Genomic DNA, 12,275 nt, shown 5'->3' with positions numbered 1-12,275 from the left:
GCCATCCTGTCTCTGGGTCGTAAGGCTTCCTGAAGTGCCTGCAGAACGCTTAATTTTCACCTCACTGCTCCCAACAGACTCCCCAGGGCTCCCTTTTTCTACACCCTGACTTCCTTCAAGGTCCCCAAGTGCCACCCCCTCCCTGAAGCCCTCTCAGACCACTGCTCAAGGAGACCTCTTCTCCCTTGAATCAACTCTTGCTTCTACTTGGGATGTATCTGGTTGGTCCCCCTGTATACGATGGTTAAGCCTTTTATGTCATGGCCTCGTGTGATTTGCTCAGCACTCCAAAGACAGAAGACTTGGCTGGGATTAAAAAAAAAAAAAAAAAAGACCATTTTTAGAAAACTTGTTTATAAATAGACTCTTATACAAAGAAGAAGCACATATACAGAGCACCCAGACTCCCAGGAAGGCGGCCCCTGGCCCTTCGTTCCCGCTCTGGGAAAAGAGAACAGGAAAGAAGATTCCATCTTGTTCTTAACTGTCTCCACTATGCGGCCAGTTTTTCAAGCAGCGTTTCTATTCCTTTGCTGGCATTTTTGTTTTTCTCCAATGTGGGAATGAGGCCTTTGAGTCCAGCCTTGACTTTGTTTGCAACTTCTTGATCGGAGCTCTGGAGAAGGCTGAGGAGACAACAATCAACCAATAAAAAAATGACATTTCATAAAAACCCCTAACCATCTGCCAATACTATCTCCACCCAAGGTAGAAAAAGTTCACCGATTTGTGAGACAAGCTTGACAATCATAAACACATCTTTTTAATTCACCAGATGAATGAGGGGAGCTGGGAGCCTATATTCTGAGAGCACATAAATAGAAAACGTTTTATAATCTTGCTGGCAGATCACACGGAACTCCGTTCCATACAGAATGGGTCTTACGTTCGCTGGTTATCTTAGGACTAACACCCGGTCTTAAAAATGTGTTTACTGCATGGATTCTAGCCCCTCTTTCCTACCCAGATGAAACTCAAGAACAGAAACCTTGTGTTTTACTTCTCTATTTCACGGTACCATGGGGCACACAGATGACCGAGAAGACTTCCCTGAGTGACCGCGTAGCACCAGTGACCAGGGGCCACGCAGGAAAGGTGGAGGGCCCGAGAGGGAAGCAGCTAAGAGCCTTCCTTCTAAACTCCGTGGCTAAAACATCCAAAAGGGTGAGGAGCTTAAGGGCCTAGATTTGAAACCTCCCTCAGCCACTCGGTAACTGTACCCACCAGAGCGTGCTATTTAAAATGTCTGTTTCCTGACCTAGAGACGGGATCAACACCAAGAGCCACCCCCTACCAGAGAGATTTCTTGAGGCTCAAATGATCACAAATGGGAGGCACCTCGCCAGGGCACGGCACTTAGCGAGTACTTCATGAACGGGAGCCACTAAAACAAACCAGTCAGCTCTGCTTCCTGGAAGCCTGCTGGAGCCCTATCCCCACAAGGGAACGGAGTCCCAGAGGCTGCTACCAAGAGCCCGCGAGACCCCTTTCTCTTTAAATAGGGGCTGGGGCACAGGCACCCGACTGTAGAAGACCAGGGCTCCCCCCTTCTGCACGACCACATTTAATGCTGACCTCAGAAACACATCCTAGAAACAAACCACTTGGCATTTCCCCAAGTCCCTGGTCCTGATAACTTGCGGCACGTCCACAAAGAGGACGGTTAGGTCAGCAGCACCGAGCAGCACTCTGCCGTTGGCGGGGGACAAGGCCCAGCTTGCCACTTGCAAAGGTGCGAAGTAAAGTGCCCTTTTAACAGATTCGTGACTCACCGGGTAGTTTCTGGCTAAGCACGCACTCACATAACGCGTGGACGTAATAAAAGTATTTCCTGAACACACGCGCTGGACGTAAAGCTAAGAATTTTACATACACCATCTCCTACAGTTTGCAGAACAGCCTATGATTATTACTAATCTAATTTTACAACCAAGAAAATGAAGGTCCACAGAAGCTGAGTGATTTGCCCAAGACCGCACAGTGAGCTGGGATCGAAACCCAGGCAGGGTGTCTAGAACCCACGATGATCTAAGTGCTAGAGGATTCTGCTGCCCCGAGTCGTTTTTCAGATAGCCGACAAGGCTGATACTCTTTCTCACCAAGGTTGCCTTTTCACTTACTGTAAAAAAGATCTAGGGAATACTGCACAAGTTTGAAGTAAAATACACGAGCAGAGAATTTTACCAAACAAGTCAAGCACATGACTGTTCTAAACCCATTAAAACTGATTATTGTATTAATTATTAGGTTATATGTAGTTCAGCACCCCTTCACAACCTCAAATATCTTACATGCCAATGTTCCAAAATAAATCTGTAGTATCCTTCTAATGTTTGAAATCCACCCAAGAGCAGCTTTGATTGATGAGCAATCTTTACAAATTAATTTCATGGCATGGTTGAAATTTTTAGTTAATTGAGCGTTAATGAAAGAATATGTCAGTAGGTGTTAACACTCCAAACGCTTGGTAAAGAAACTCATATTAAAAAAGTTCATGTTTCGGCTAATGGATTCTGGCTGTTCAACTTCAACTGGAAAATGAACTCATTTTCATAAGAAATGAACAAAATGAACCGCACCACCCATATATTTGGAGATCCTGAGCTACCTGAAGTAACGGATGTCTGTATGGACCGTGTTTATGGGTATATGTGTACCAAAATCAAATTGTAGACCGAAGAAAGACTTCTAACTTTTACAAACAAAACAGATCAGATCAAATTACACAGCATGCTGCATGTGACATACTGTGGGAAATTCAAACATATCCCCTTTTCCAAAACTCGGTAACACAGCAGGGAAAAAAAAAAAATCAGCAGTGATTACTTCACAATAACAAACAAATCTATTTTAAATGAATGCTGTTAATAGAAGGGTTTCACATACAGGAACAGAACGTACGTAAGTTTCAATGACCTGTTAATTATAAACTCCAAGTAACTCTGGAGAACAACAGACAAGATGAGCACATGCCTCAATTCACAAATCATCAGTATTCTATCATTTTAATTAGAAATAAACAATTAGCATGCAGACTTCAGTAGCAAATGCTCCCAGAATCCTTTTAAGAATACTGGAAAGTAAGAAAAATGACACGTAAAGTCAGGCATGATTTAAAAAGCAACTTTGTCAGTTTTCACAGGGACAAGACTAATTCGTTAAAAAGAATGCAATTACAATTTTGGTCAAAACCATAAATGTGAAACAATCAAATGATACACTGTGTGATCTCTTATTTACACGTGGAGTCTAATTTAAAACAAAAAGAAAAGCAAAACAAAACAAAACCCAGCTCATAAATACAGAGAACAGATAGGTGGCTGCCAGAGGCAGGAAGGGTGTGTGAGAGGGGGAGACTGTGCATATGCACGAGGAGGGTCAAAAGGCAAAATGTCCAGGGGTTGCCAACACAGCCTTCCAGGAACAAGGACCAGGTGAGGAGATGTGACACTGGCCGGACTGATGGCTTATTACTTCGGAACGTACGGTTTAAGCCCAACCAACGCGAAATGCCAAAAGGTGAACGAGTTGCTACAGATCCCTTTTTTTTTTTTTGAGATCTATAACTCCCAATGGCCGTAATAATGTTCCAGAAAACGTGTATACTGGGCAAATCCTATGAATTACATAATTTATAATAATCGGGTGTCGGAGGGCTCCATAACCTGGGGAGAAAAGAAGGTCGTGTAAGTGACCCCTACACGTTAATCAGACGTAAAGCGCTTTCCTGAGTGGAGCGAGGGAGCAAGAGAGAGAATCCAATTCTATTTTGGTCACAGCCGTAAAATAAACTTTTAAGAACCGACTGAAAGAGTTACGTCTGGCCTCTGCTATTTGCTGTGCCCGTCTGCACCCCGAGGGACCGGGAGCGATGGCCAGCGATCGGACACCAAGGATAGACCCAAGGAAGAACGTGGAGGAAGGGGCTTCTGCGCCAACAGGCAGGAGGAGGGGCCTGTGCGGCCAAGGCACACACGTACGTACCTAGCAAGAATAATGGCACCTCGGTTTACACTGGCCCAGGACCTCAGGTTCTTCACACCAACATGCTCTACAAGTGTTTTTGCGAAACAACCTGAAAAATTGAAAAATACACTGAAGCTTAGTGAACATCACACCAAGATTTAAACTCCCAATCTACTTCTCTACTGCCCTTAAATCTACAAATATTCTAATAAAAAAGTGAATAAAGAGAGTTCTGACTCAATCTTCCTTAATACTAAAAATTCCAGCTCTGATTTATTTGATGTGTGTTTTTAAATTTTTTTGTTTATTTCTCGGAGAGAGAGAGAGAGAGAGAGAGAGAGAGAGAGAGAAACAGAGAGATAGAGTGAGTCAGAGTGCGAGTGGGGGAGGGGCAGACAGAGGAGACACAGAATCCGAAGCAGGCTCCAGGCTCCGAGCTGTCAGCACAGAGCGTGATGTGGGTGGGGCTCAAACCCACAAACTGTGAGATCATGACTTGAGCTGGAGTCTGGCGCTTAACCGACTGAGCCACCCAGGTGCCCCTCATTTTTATTTTAAAAAGCCATTAATGTCCTACAATTCTCTTTTACAAAATGTTTTATTTATTTTTGAGAGAGACAGAGTGCAGGGGTGGTGGAGAGAGAGGGAGACACAGAATGGGAAGCAGGCTCCAGGCTCCGAGCTGTCCACACAGAGCCTGACTCCGGGCTTGAACTCTCGAGCCGCAAGATCACGACCTGAGCCGAAGTTGGACGCTCCACCGACGGAGCCACCCAGGCGCCCGTTTAATGTGTTTCCAATACAGCCATTTCCTTCTACTCTGATCCAGGTTTTAGACTTTGTTTAGAAATAATTACTCAGGACAAACAATGAATTCTTATAAAATGAGCACTTGGTCGTGCTTGCATCTCTTTGTACTATTTAATGATTTAACCCTGACCTGAAAGGCATTCAGGAAGTGAACGTTTGACAGCAACACCTCGTGCTTGGATGAGAGCAAGTTCTCCCTCGTGAAAAATGCTCACTCAGGAGGTGACTAGTGGTCACGTGACTATTGTGATTGACACCTGATAATTTCTGTCTACAAAGCTAGCCATTCACCCGTCAAAAATGTTACTCATCTTGTGTTATTAGCTTGCTTGTCATTATCAGATTCCCAAGGGCTTGGTATATTATCTTATTCACCGTGCGATGGAAGTGTATGTAACTAATTCTTGGACAAAGCAGAAATTCTGAAAGCTAGGGTTGGGTACAGATGGAAGTGAAGGCAAACCTATCTTGAAGGTAAGTATCTTGGGTGGCTGCATATATAATTCACTCAGAAGATACTCAAATGTGAGGACCCTTTAAAAGCCAAGAGGCCTAGGGTCATTTAGCTCTTCACGGCAAAGGTCGAAGGACAGCAATCGGCCAGTGAGGCAGATGGTGTTTTCCAAAGGTGACTGACCACGACAGTATCCCTGTCCTGTGTGCTGTTCTAGAATGCTGCACGCGCCCACCCCCACCCGGAGCTGGAATCAATGTCTTCTTTTGAACCCTGGTGGGCCTGTGACGGACTTAACCAAGAGAGAAGGGAAAGAGCGATGTTAAGTAACTTCTATGGCTAAATCATAAAAGCACCACGCACCTGCTTTCTTCTCTTAGAGCCCACCCACCATGTTGTGAGGAAGCCCAAGCAGCCTGGCGGAATGGCACGAGGCTGCTGGACTTGGCCACCGCCAGCCATCGCCCAAGTGCAGAGATACTCCGACCCTAAGCCGAGCTGCCCCAGGTGACAGTGAAGAGAACAAAACCAAACCCCGATCAGATGTTGTCTGAGAACTACCAAGTTTTGGGGTGGCTTGTTACACGGCGACAGAGGACCAAGACAGCCAGCCACGCCCATTCGGAGCTCCGTGAATGTGAGGAACACGGCAGGTCCACACAAGCATGTTATAAGGCTGCCAGTGTAACCGAATTAGGGACAAAAGTCACTTGAAAATTCTTTGGATTTTAAAAGCAAACCAGACAACTTTTCTGACATAAACTCAGCTCAACAGAGCACTGAATTCTTAATAATGAAAAAGATGATTCAATACATTATTTTCCCTTCAAACTGTGTTACAAGCTGTCTCCTTTACGGGAAGCGTGCAATGAAAAACAGCCCCAAGTCTCTGATCTTCAAGGGAGAGTGAGAAGTGACAACTGTACTACTGTACTGATCGCCCCACTAGCCATCAGGCTGCAACTTGCCTCAAGACAGAAATTCATGATCTGTCGCTTTGTCCAGACACAATGAGGGTTTGGGAAAGCCCTTCAGTGGCTACAATACTGGATGGAGCTCGAACTTAGTAACAGAAGGTCTGGTCAAAGACAGGACCGAGACAGGAATGGGATGCCACTTTTCAGGTGGATAAAAGATGCTGTCCTTCTCTTGAAAGCTGACTTTCTGCAGAGCAGCAAGCGGCCAAGCACTGGCTTGCTCTTTGGTCATATGTATTTTCAATGCCAAACAGGCATTAGCTCAAAATTCTGAGGGGGATAGTTTTCTTCTGCTTATCCTTTCCTCCAAAGTAGAGATAAATACACTTTTCAGCTGGGGGTAGTGACACTCACAAATCTTCCCCCCCTTCCCGCCCCCACCCCCTCAAGGAACAGAATGGCATTTTAGGGCTCTGGCCAGCCAGATCCAAAGCCTGAAGTAGCGAGGGAGGTGAGACAGTGAGGGAGGGTGGACAGAGAAAGGAAATTAAAGGATTATGGGACATAAATTTCCAACATCTACTAGAGCATTATTTGCAACCCCTAAATTACTTCTTGTTCATAGACATCATTTGTAAACACTCAGCAAGTTTCACTTGAACATAAATGACGGGCATACAGTTAGGGTCAGGAATTACTGAAATTCCACATGAGATACAGGAAAAGGTCAAGTTTCACAGCCTACCTTCTCTTCCACTTTCCTTCATCTTCTTATCTTGTTCTATTAACCACTTCAGAACGAGATGTCCCGCAGGATGCTCTGCGACGTGAAGCTGTAAGGGGGCAAGAAGGCAGGGACTTAAACAGAAGTCTTCAGCCACGCCTTGGCCGACAGTCCATTCTCTATCACCGCACACAGGTGAGGACTCAGACGAGTTGGAAGTTCGACAACACTCAGGAGGGAGGTCATGATCAGGAGTGGCCCTGAACGCCTGGAGGGACCAGAGATCTGGCCCAATCCCCAGACTGAGAGGAAGAGGGACACCGCGGCCAGAGCCACTAACAGGCACTTCAGGCGCGGCCTCATGACCTCCACGCTGAATAGCACCACATGGCGCTCGTCCCAACGTCCTGCCAACCACTGTTCAGGCTGCAATAGGCAGTTCTGAGTGCAAATGAACCTGTGGGACGAAGTGTGACAGCAGAAACACTGACACTTGGTCCCCACGGGTCCCACAGCACCTAGGATCTCTCCTTATCAAGCAGAGACAACAGGCTCCATCCCTTACAGAGAAAACTCATCACGCCTACATCCTCCTGGCTGGTTTCTACGCTCTGCCCTGTGAGGGGAGGGTGCAGACCCAGGGCCCGCAGCAGGAAATAGTAGACTCCCCAACACACAGGCCCTGCCCGGTCTGACCTCTGCCTCTTCTTCCCTCTGCCGGCTGACCTCCCCTGAGCCCTCTGTCCCCAAATGAGCCGAGACCCTTCCCTCCTTCCAACTGCGGCCCATGTTCCTCCCTCTGCCTTTCTTCACTGAGCTACGATCCTCCAGCCTCAGTGTAACCTTCACTGCCTCGGGGAAGCCTTCCTGGGGACAGGCTGGCTCCCATTCTTATACGGCCCCAGAGAACACGTACGTGTCCTTTACAGCAGGTATCTCCATCCTCTAGTGGGTAATTATCTGGGTACGTATTCGTCTCTATGTTGTGTTCAGCAAAACAGTAAGCTTTGGGGGATGGGGGAACAGGGCAGACCACCGCCCAACACAGATGAGGCATGTGGATCAAGGAACTTAAGAGGTAAGGCAGAAGGAGTCCCGGGCCAAGGCAGGCAGGCAGGGGAGCTATCAGAAAGAGCGGACTTTTTTAATGGGAGGGAACTTGGGAAGACTTCAAGGAGAGGGACTCTGGGCAACTTCTAGGATGAGTGAGGCTTTCTATAGGGACAGCACGGCAAAATGGGGACACAGGTGGCATCCAGGGTGAGGAAAGAGGCGCATGTGAATGCAGAGAGGTGCAAGAATCCACAGTGAATTCAAAACAGAGAGAACACAGCAAAAGCTAGGAAGGCAGCCTGGTGCCAACCACGCGCCACAGAGAGCCGCGTTAAGACGACGGTCTCGACTCTGTGGGTAAGAGGAAGTCACGGGAAGCTCTGAGAAGGACAGCCCTGCAGCGGCACCGTGTTCCGAATCCGCAGGATCAGATGTGCTGCGGGTTCGGGCTGAGGGGAGGCAGTCAGCATCGGAGTTCTCTTCGAGCCCTGATCTCGGTGGCCGGCGTCTGTGCGACGCTGCAGCTTTCCGCACATCTCGCGACAGCACGTTACCTCTCCGTCCTGGCCGCCCGGGTGCAACTCTGTGGCCGCCAAGCCGGCGATGGCGCTCATGGCGGGCTGGACGTCTCCCGTGGCAGCTCCCAGAATGCCGGGCACCAACACACACGCAGACTTATCCAGCACCACTTCGCGGGCGTGTCCTTGCAGGTAGCTTAACAAAGCCGGAGAGATGGCCTCCAGGAGCTCTCGCCGGCGGATGGCTGTGTCCTTCTTACTGTAGGAGCGTGGCGAACGAGGCACTCGGGTGAGATGAGTGGCGAAGGAAAGACAGTGGTCTTATCACCACAAAAACCTCTACGGGCTTTAAACAATCTGCGTCAGGGGCGCCTGGGTGGCTCAGTCGGTTAAGCATCCGACTTCGGCCCAGATCATGATCTCGCGGTTCGCGGGCTCGACCCCCACGTCGGGCGGCCTGGAGCCTGCCCTAGATTCTGCATGTCTCTCTCTGCCCCACCCCTGCTCATACACACACTCTCTCTCTCTCAAAAATAAATACACACTAAACATTTTTAAGAAACAGTCTTGGTCCAACTTGGCGTAATCGTTTCTCTCTCTGTGGTGTGCAGGTAGTAAGCAACTTAAAGGTGGGATACCTCGCTTTCATCTTTGTGTCTCCAGGATCTGAACAGTGCCTGTCACAGAATTAGCACTTAATAAGTGAACCTTGCCCGATGTAATACCCAAACAACAACAACAAATTAGAAGACAGGATTAGACTACTTTATGGACTCTACTCTCTACAATATCGAATTGTGTGATACCAATAGCTTTAAAAATAAAGCAAAACTGATTTCGGGGGAGGACGGCAGAAGAGGACCCTAAGCCCACCTCCTCCCGTGGAAACACTCGATAACACCCACATCAGGGTGAACAACCCAGAGAACGACCAGAGGACTGGCAGAACAGCGTCTAAACCGCTAAATCCAGAGATGAGGCCATACTGGTGAGGACAGGAAGGGAGGAAACGCGGGTCGGAAGCTGAAAGGATGCCCACGACTGTCTGCAGTGGGGGTGGAGGAGAGAGAGAAACAGCCCCTCACGCGAGGCGGGCCCTACACGGGGTGTCTGCCTGGGGAAGACGAATCCCTGTAACGTGTGGGATTGAAACATGTGGCTTTGACAATCAGTGGGGCATAATCTCATGGGTTCTTACAATCAGTGGGGCTTAACACCCAGAACTTTCAGCATGCTTGGCTCTGGGAGAGCAGGGAGGGTGACAGAAAACGGAGTCCCCGCCTTAGAGACAGCACGACAAAAAGGCCTGTGGAGATACACAACATAGAAGCAGCAGTTCGAAAAGCACCCGGGATATGCGGGAGGGAAATCCGTTTACTAAGCTCACAGCCTGGGATGGAGGGGCAGGGATCTTCGGGACACTTCTACAGGAAAGAAGAAGCTGGAGGGCGCCACTTCCCTCCCCTGTCCCCTGGCCGAGGCACACGGACCCCTGTGGGAACGGTGCCCACGCAACACCGTCCACCTGATTTGCTAACAGCTCCCCCCATCTCTGAGCACTTCTGTAGACTCAGCCCTCCCGGCTAGGCCTCAGCTCCAGGACCCCGCCCCCCCGCGCGCCCCACCCCCCCCCCCCCCAAACAGACTAGCTCCACGCCGTGTCCTCTTGCAGACCTCCCTCCTCCAACACGCTCTTGGCCCAGAGACCATCCGAGGCAGGGCCACAAGCTGAAGCCGTGTGTGAGCAGCTCTGACAGGGGCCGGCACCACTCCGCAGCTCCCGCCCCAGGGAGAGGGGAAGTTAACCACACGCAGTCCAAGGCAGCGCCAGCAGGGCTGGGCGAAGACCTCTGGTCTGACAGCGGGTCCCGCCCCCGGGAAAGCTTCTCAGGGGACAATACAGGGAAGGCACCGCTGCAGGTCGGGGCTACTGCACCATGGCAGACACCTGGTCTGACTCAAATCGAGCCCGAGGCGGCCCCACACTGGCCCACTAACACAGGGGCCAAACAACAATAGAAAATGAAAAGAGATTAAGGGAATCAGCAACATCACCAAGTGTAATAATATTTGCATTGTAAAGATCCCAGAAAAAGAGAGAGAAAAAGGGGCAGAAAACTTACTTATAGAAGTTACCAGCTCAAAACTTCCCAAATCTCCCAAAGGAAACAGATCCCCGGATCCAGGAGGTAGAGAGAACCTCAACAAAATCAGCCCAAGGAGGTCCACACCAAGACACACAGTAATCAAAATGGCAAAACGTGCCGGAGACTTTTTAAAGAAACAAGAGAAAAGAAAACATTTACATACAAGGGAAGCCCCCTCAGGCTATCAGCTGATTTTTCAGCAGAAACCCTGCATGCCAGAAGGGAGTGGCGTGATATATTCAAAGTTCTGAAAGAAAAAAACATGCTACCAACAATACTCATCCAGCAAGGATATCATTCAGAATAGAGAGATTAAGAGTTTCCCAGACAAACAAAAGTTAAAGGAATTCATCACCACTAAACCAGCCTTGCAAGAAATGCAAAAGGAGACACACCCTGAGTGAAAAGGAAAGACCGTAAGCAGGAGTAAGAAAAGTAGGAAACATAAAGGCAGCAAAATTAAGTATATTTATACCAATCAGTTGAGGGAGTCACAAAATAAAAGGATGTAAAAGTATGACACCATGCCTAAAATGAGGAAGGGAAAGAGGAGAAAAGTAACAATTTGGTGCTTTTAGAATGGGTTTAAACTCAAGTGACCATCAACTTAACAGATTCCTAGATGCATAAGATGTCACATATAAACCTAACGATAACCCCAATTTAAAAACCAGTAACAGATATGACTAAAATAAAGAAAAAGGAATCCAAGTATATCACACTACAGAAAGCCAGCAAACTGTGAGAGAAAAGAGCAATGGGAAGGAACAGAACTACAAAACAATCATAAAGCAAGTAACAAAATGGCAATAAGTACGTGCCTATCAATATTTACTTTGAATGCAAATGGACGAAACACTCCAATCAAAAGACATAGGGTGACAGAACGGATAAAAAAAGATTCATCTATATGCTGCCTACAAGACTCATTTCAGACCTAAAGACACATGCACAATGAAAATAAAGGGATGGAACAGCATTTATCAACAAAATGGAAATAAAAAGATAGCTGGGGTAGCAATACCTGTATTGGACAAAACAGACTTTAAAACTTACAAGACTGTAACAAGAGACACATAAGGATACTGCAAAATTATAAAGGGGACAATCCAACGAGAAGAGATAGCAATTGTAAATATCCATGCACCCAATGTGGAAGCACTCAAATACATAAAGCAGCTAATAACAGACATAAAGGAAATAACTGATAATACATTAACAATAGAGGACTTTGAGAATCCATTTACATTAACAGACAGATGATTTAAATAGCAAATCAACAAGGAAACAGTGGCTTTGAATAACAGTTTAGACCAGATGGATTTAACATATATACTCAGAACATTCCATCCTAAAACAATAGAATACATATTCTTTTCAAATTTATATGGAATAGTCTCCCTAATACATCATAGTAGGCCACAAAACAGGTCTCAGCAAATTCAAAAAGACTGATGTCATATACCACGTATCTTTTCTGACCACAATGCTATGAAACTAGCAATCAACCACACGAAAAAATCAGGAAAGAACACAAACAGATGGACGTTGAATAACATGCTACTGAAGAATGAATGAGTCAATAAGAAATCAAAGAGGAAATTAAAAAATTCATGGAGACAAATGAAAATGAAGACACAACAATCCAAAATCTTCAAGATGCAGCAAAGGTGGTTCTAAGAGGGA

At 47.1% G+C, this 12,275-nt stretch overlaps 1 protein-coding gene across 2 annotated transcripts in view; it reads right to left on the bottom strand.

Moving 5' to 3' along the window:
- Positions 1–337: 337 nt before the first annotated feature.
- The window catches only part of PUM3 (pumilio RNA binding family member 3), a 44,583-nt gene continuing 32,645 nt past the window's right edge, over positions 338–12,275 (bottom strand). The window contains exons 15-18 of one of the 2 annotated variants that reach the window (XM_025931517.2): positions 8,479–8,701; positions 6,893–6,980; positions 3,985–4,075; positions 338–626 (exon numbers count right to left, since the gene is read on the bottom strand). In XM_025931517.2, the coding sequence (XP_025787302.1) occupies positions 494–626; positions 3,985–4,075; positions 6,893–6,980; positions 8,479–8,701 (535 nt within the window). In that variant the 3' untranslated portion in view covers positions 338–493. The remainder of the gene's footprint in view (positions 627–3,984; positions 4,076–6,892; positions 6,981–8,478; positions 8,702–12,275) is intronic. The other variant, XM_086684926.1, reaches the window with a different exon arrangement.

Source organism: Puma concolor, chromosome D4, assembly GCF_028749965.1.
Source record: "Puma concolor isolate L17-30 chromosome D4, mPumCon1.1.hap2, whole genome shotgun sequence".
NCBI lineage: Eukaryota > Metazoa > Chordata > Mammalia > Carnivora > Felidae > Puma > Puma concolor.
The sequence above is the reverse complement of the archived record's forward strand: the minus strand, read 5'-3'. Positions and strand labels throughout refer to the sequence as shown.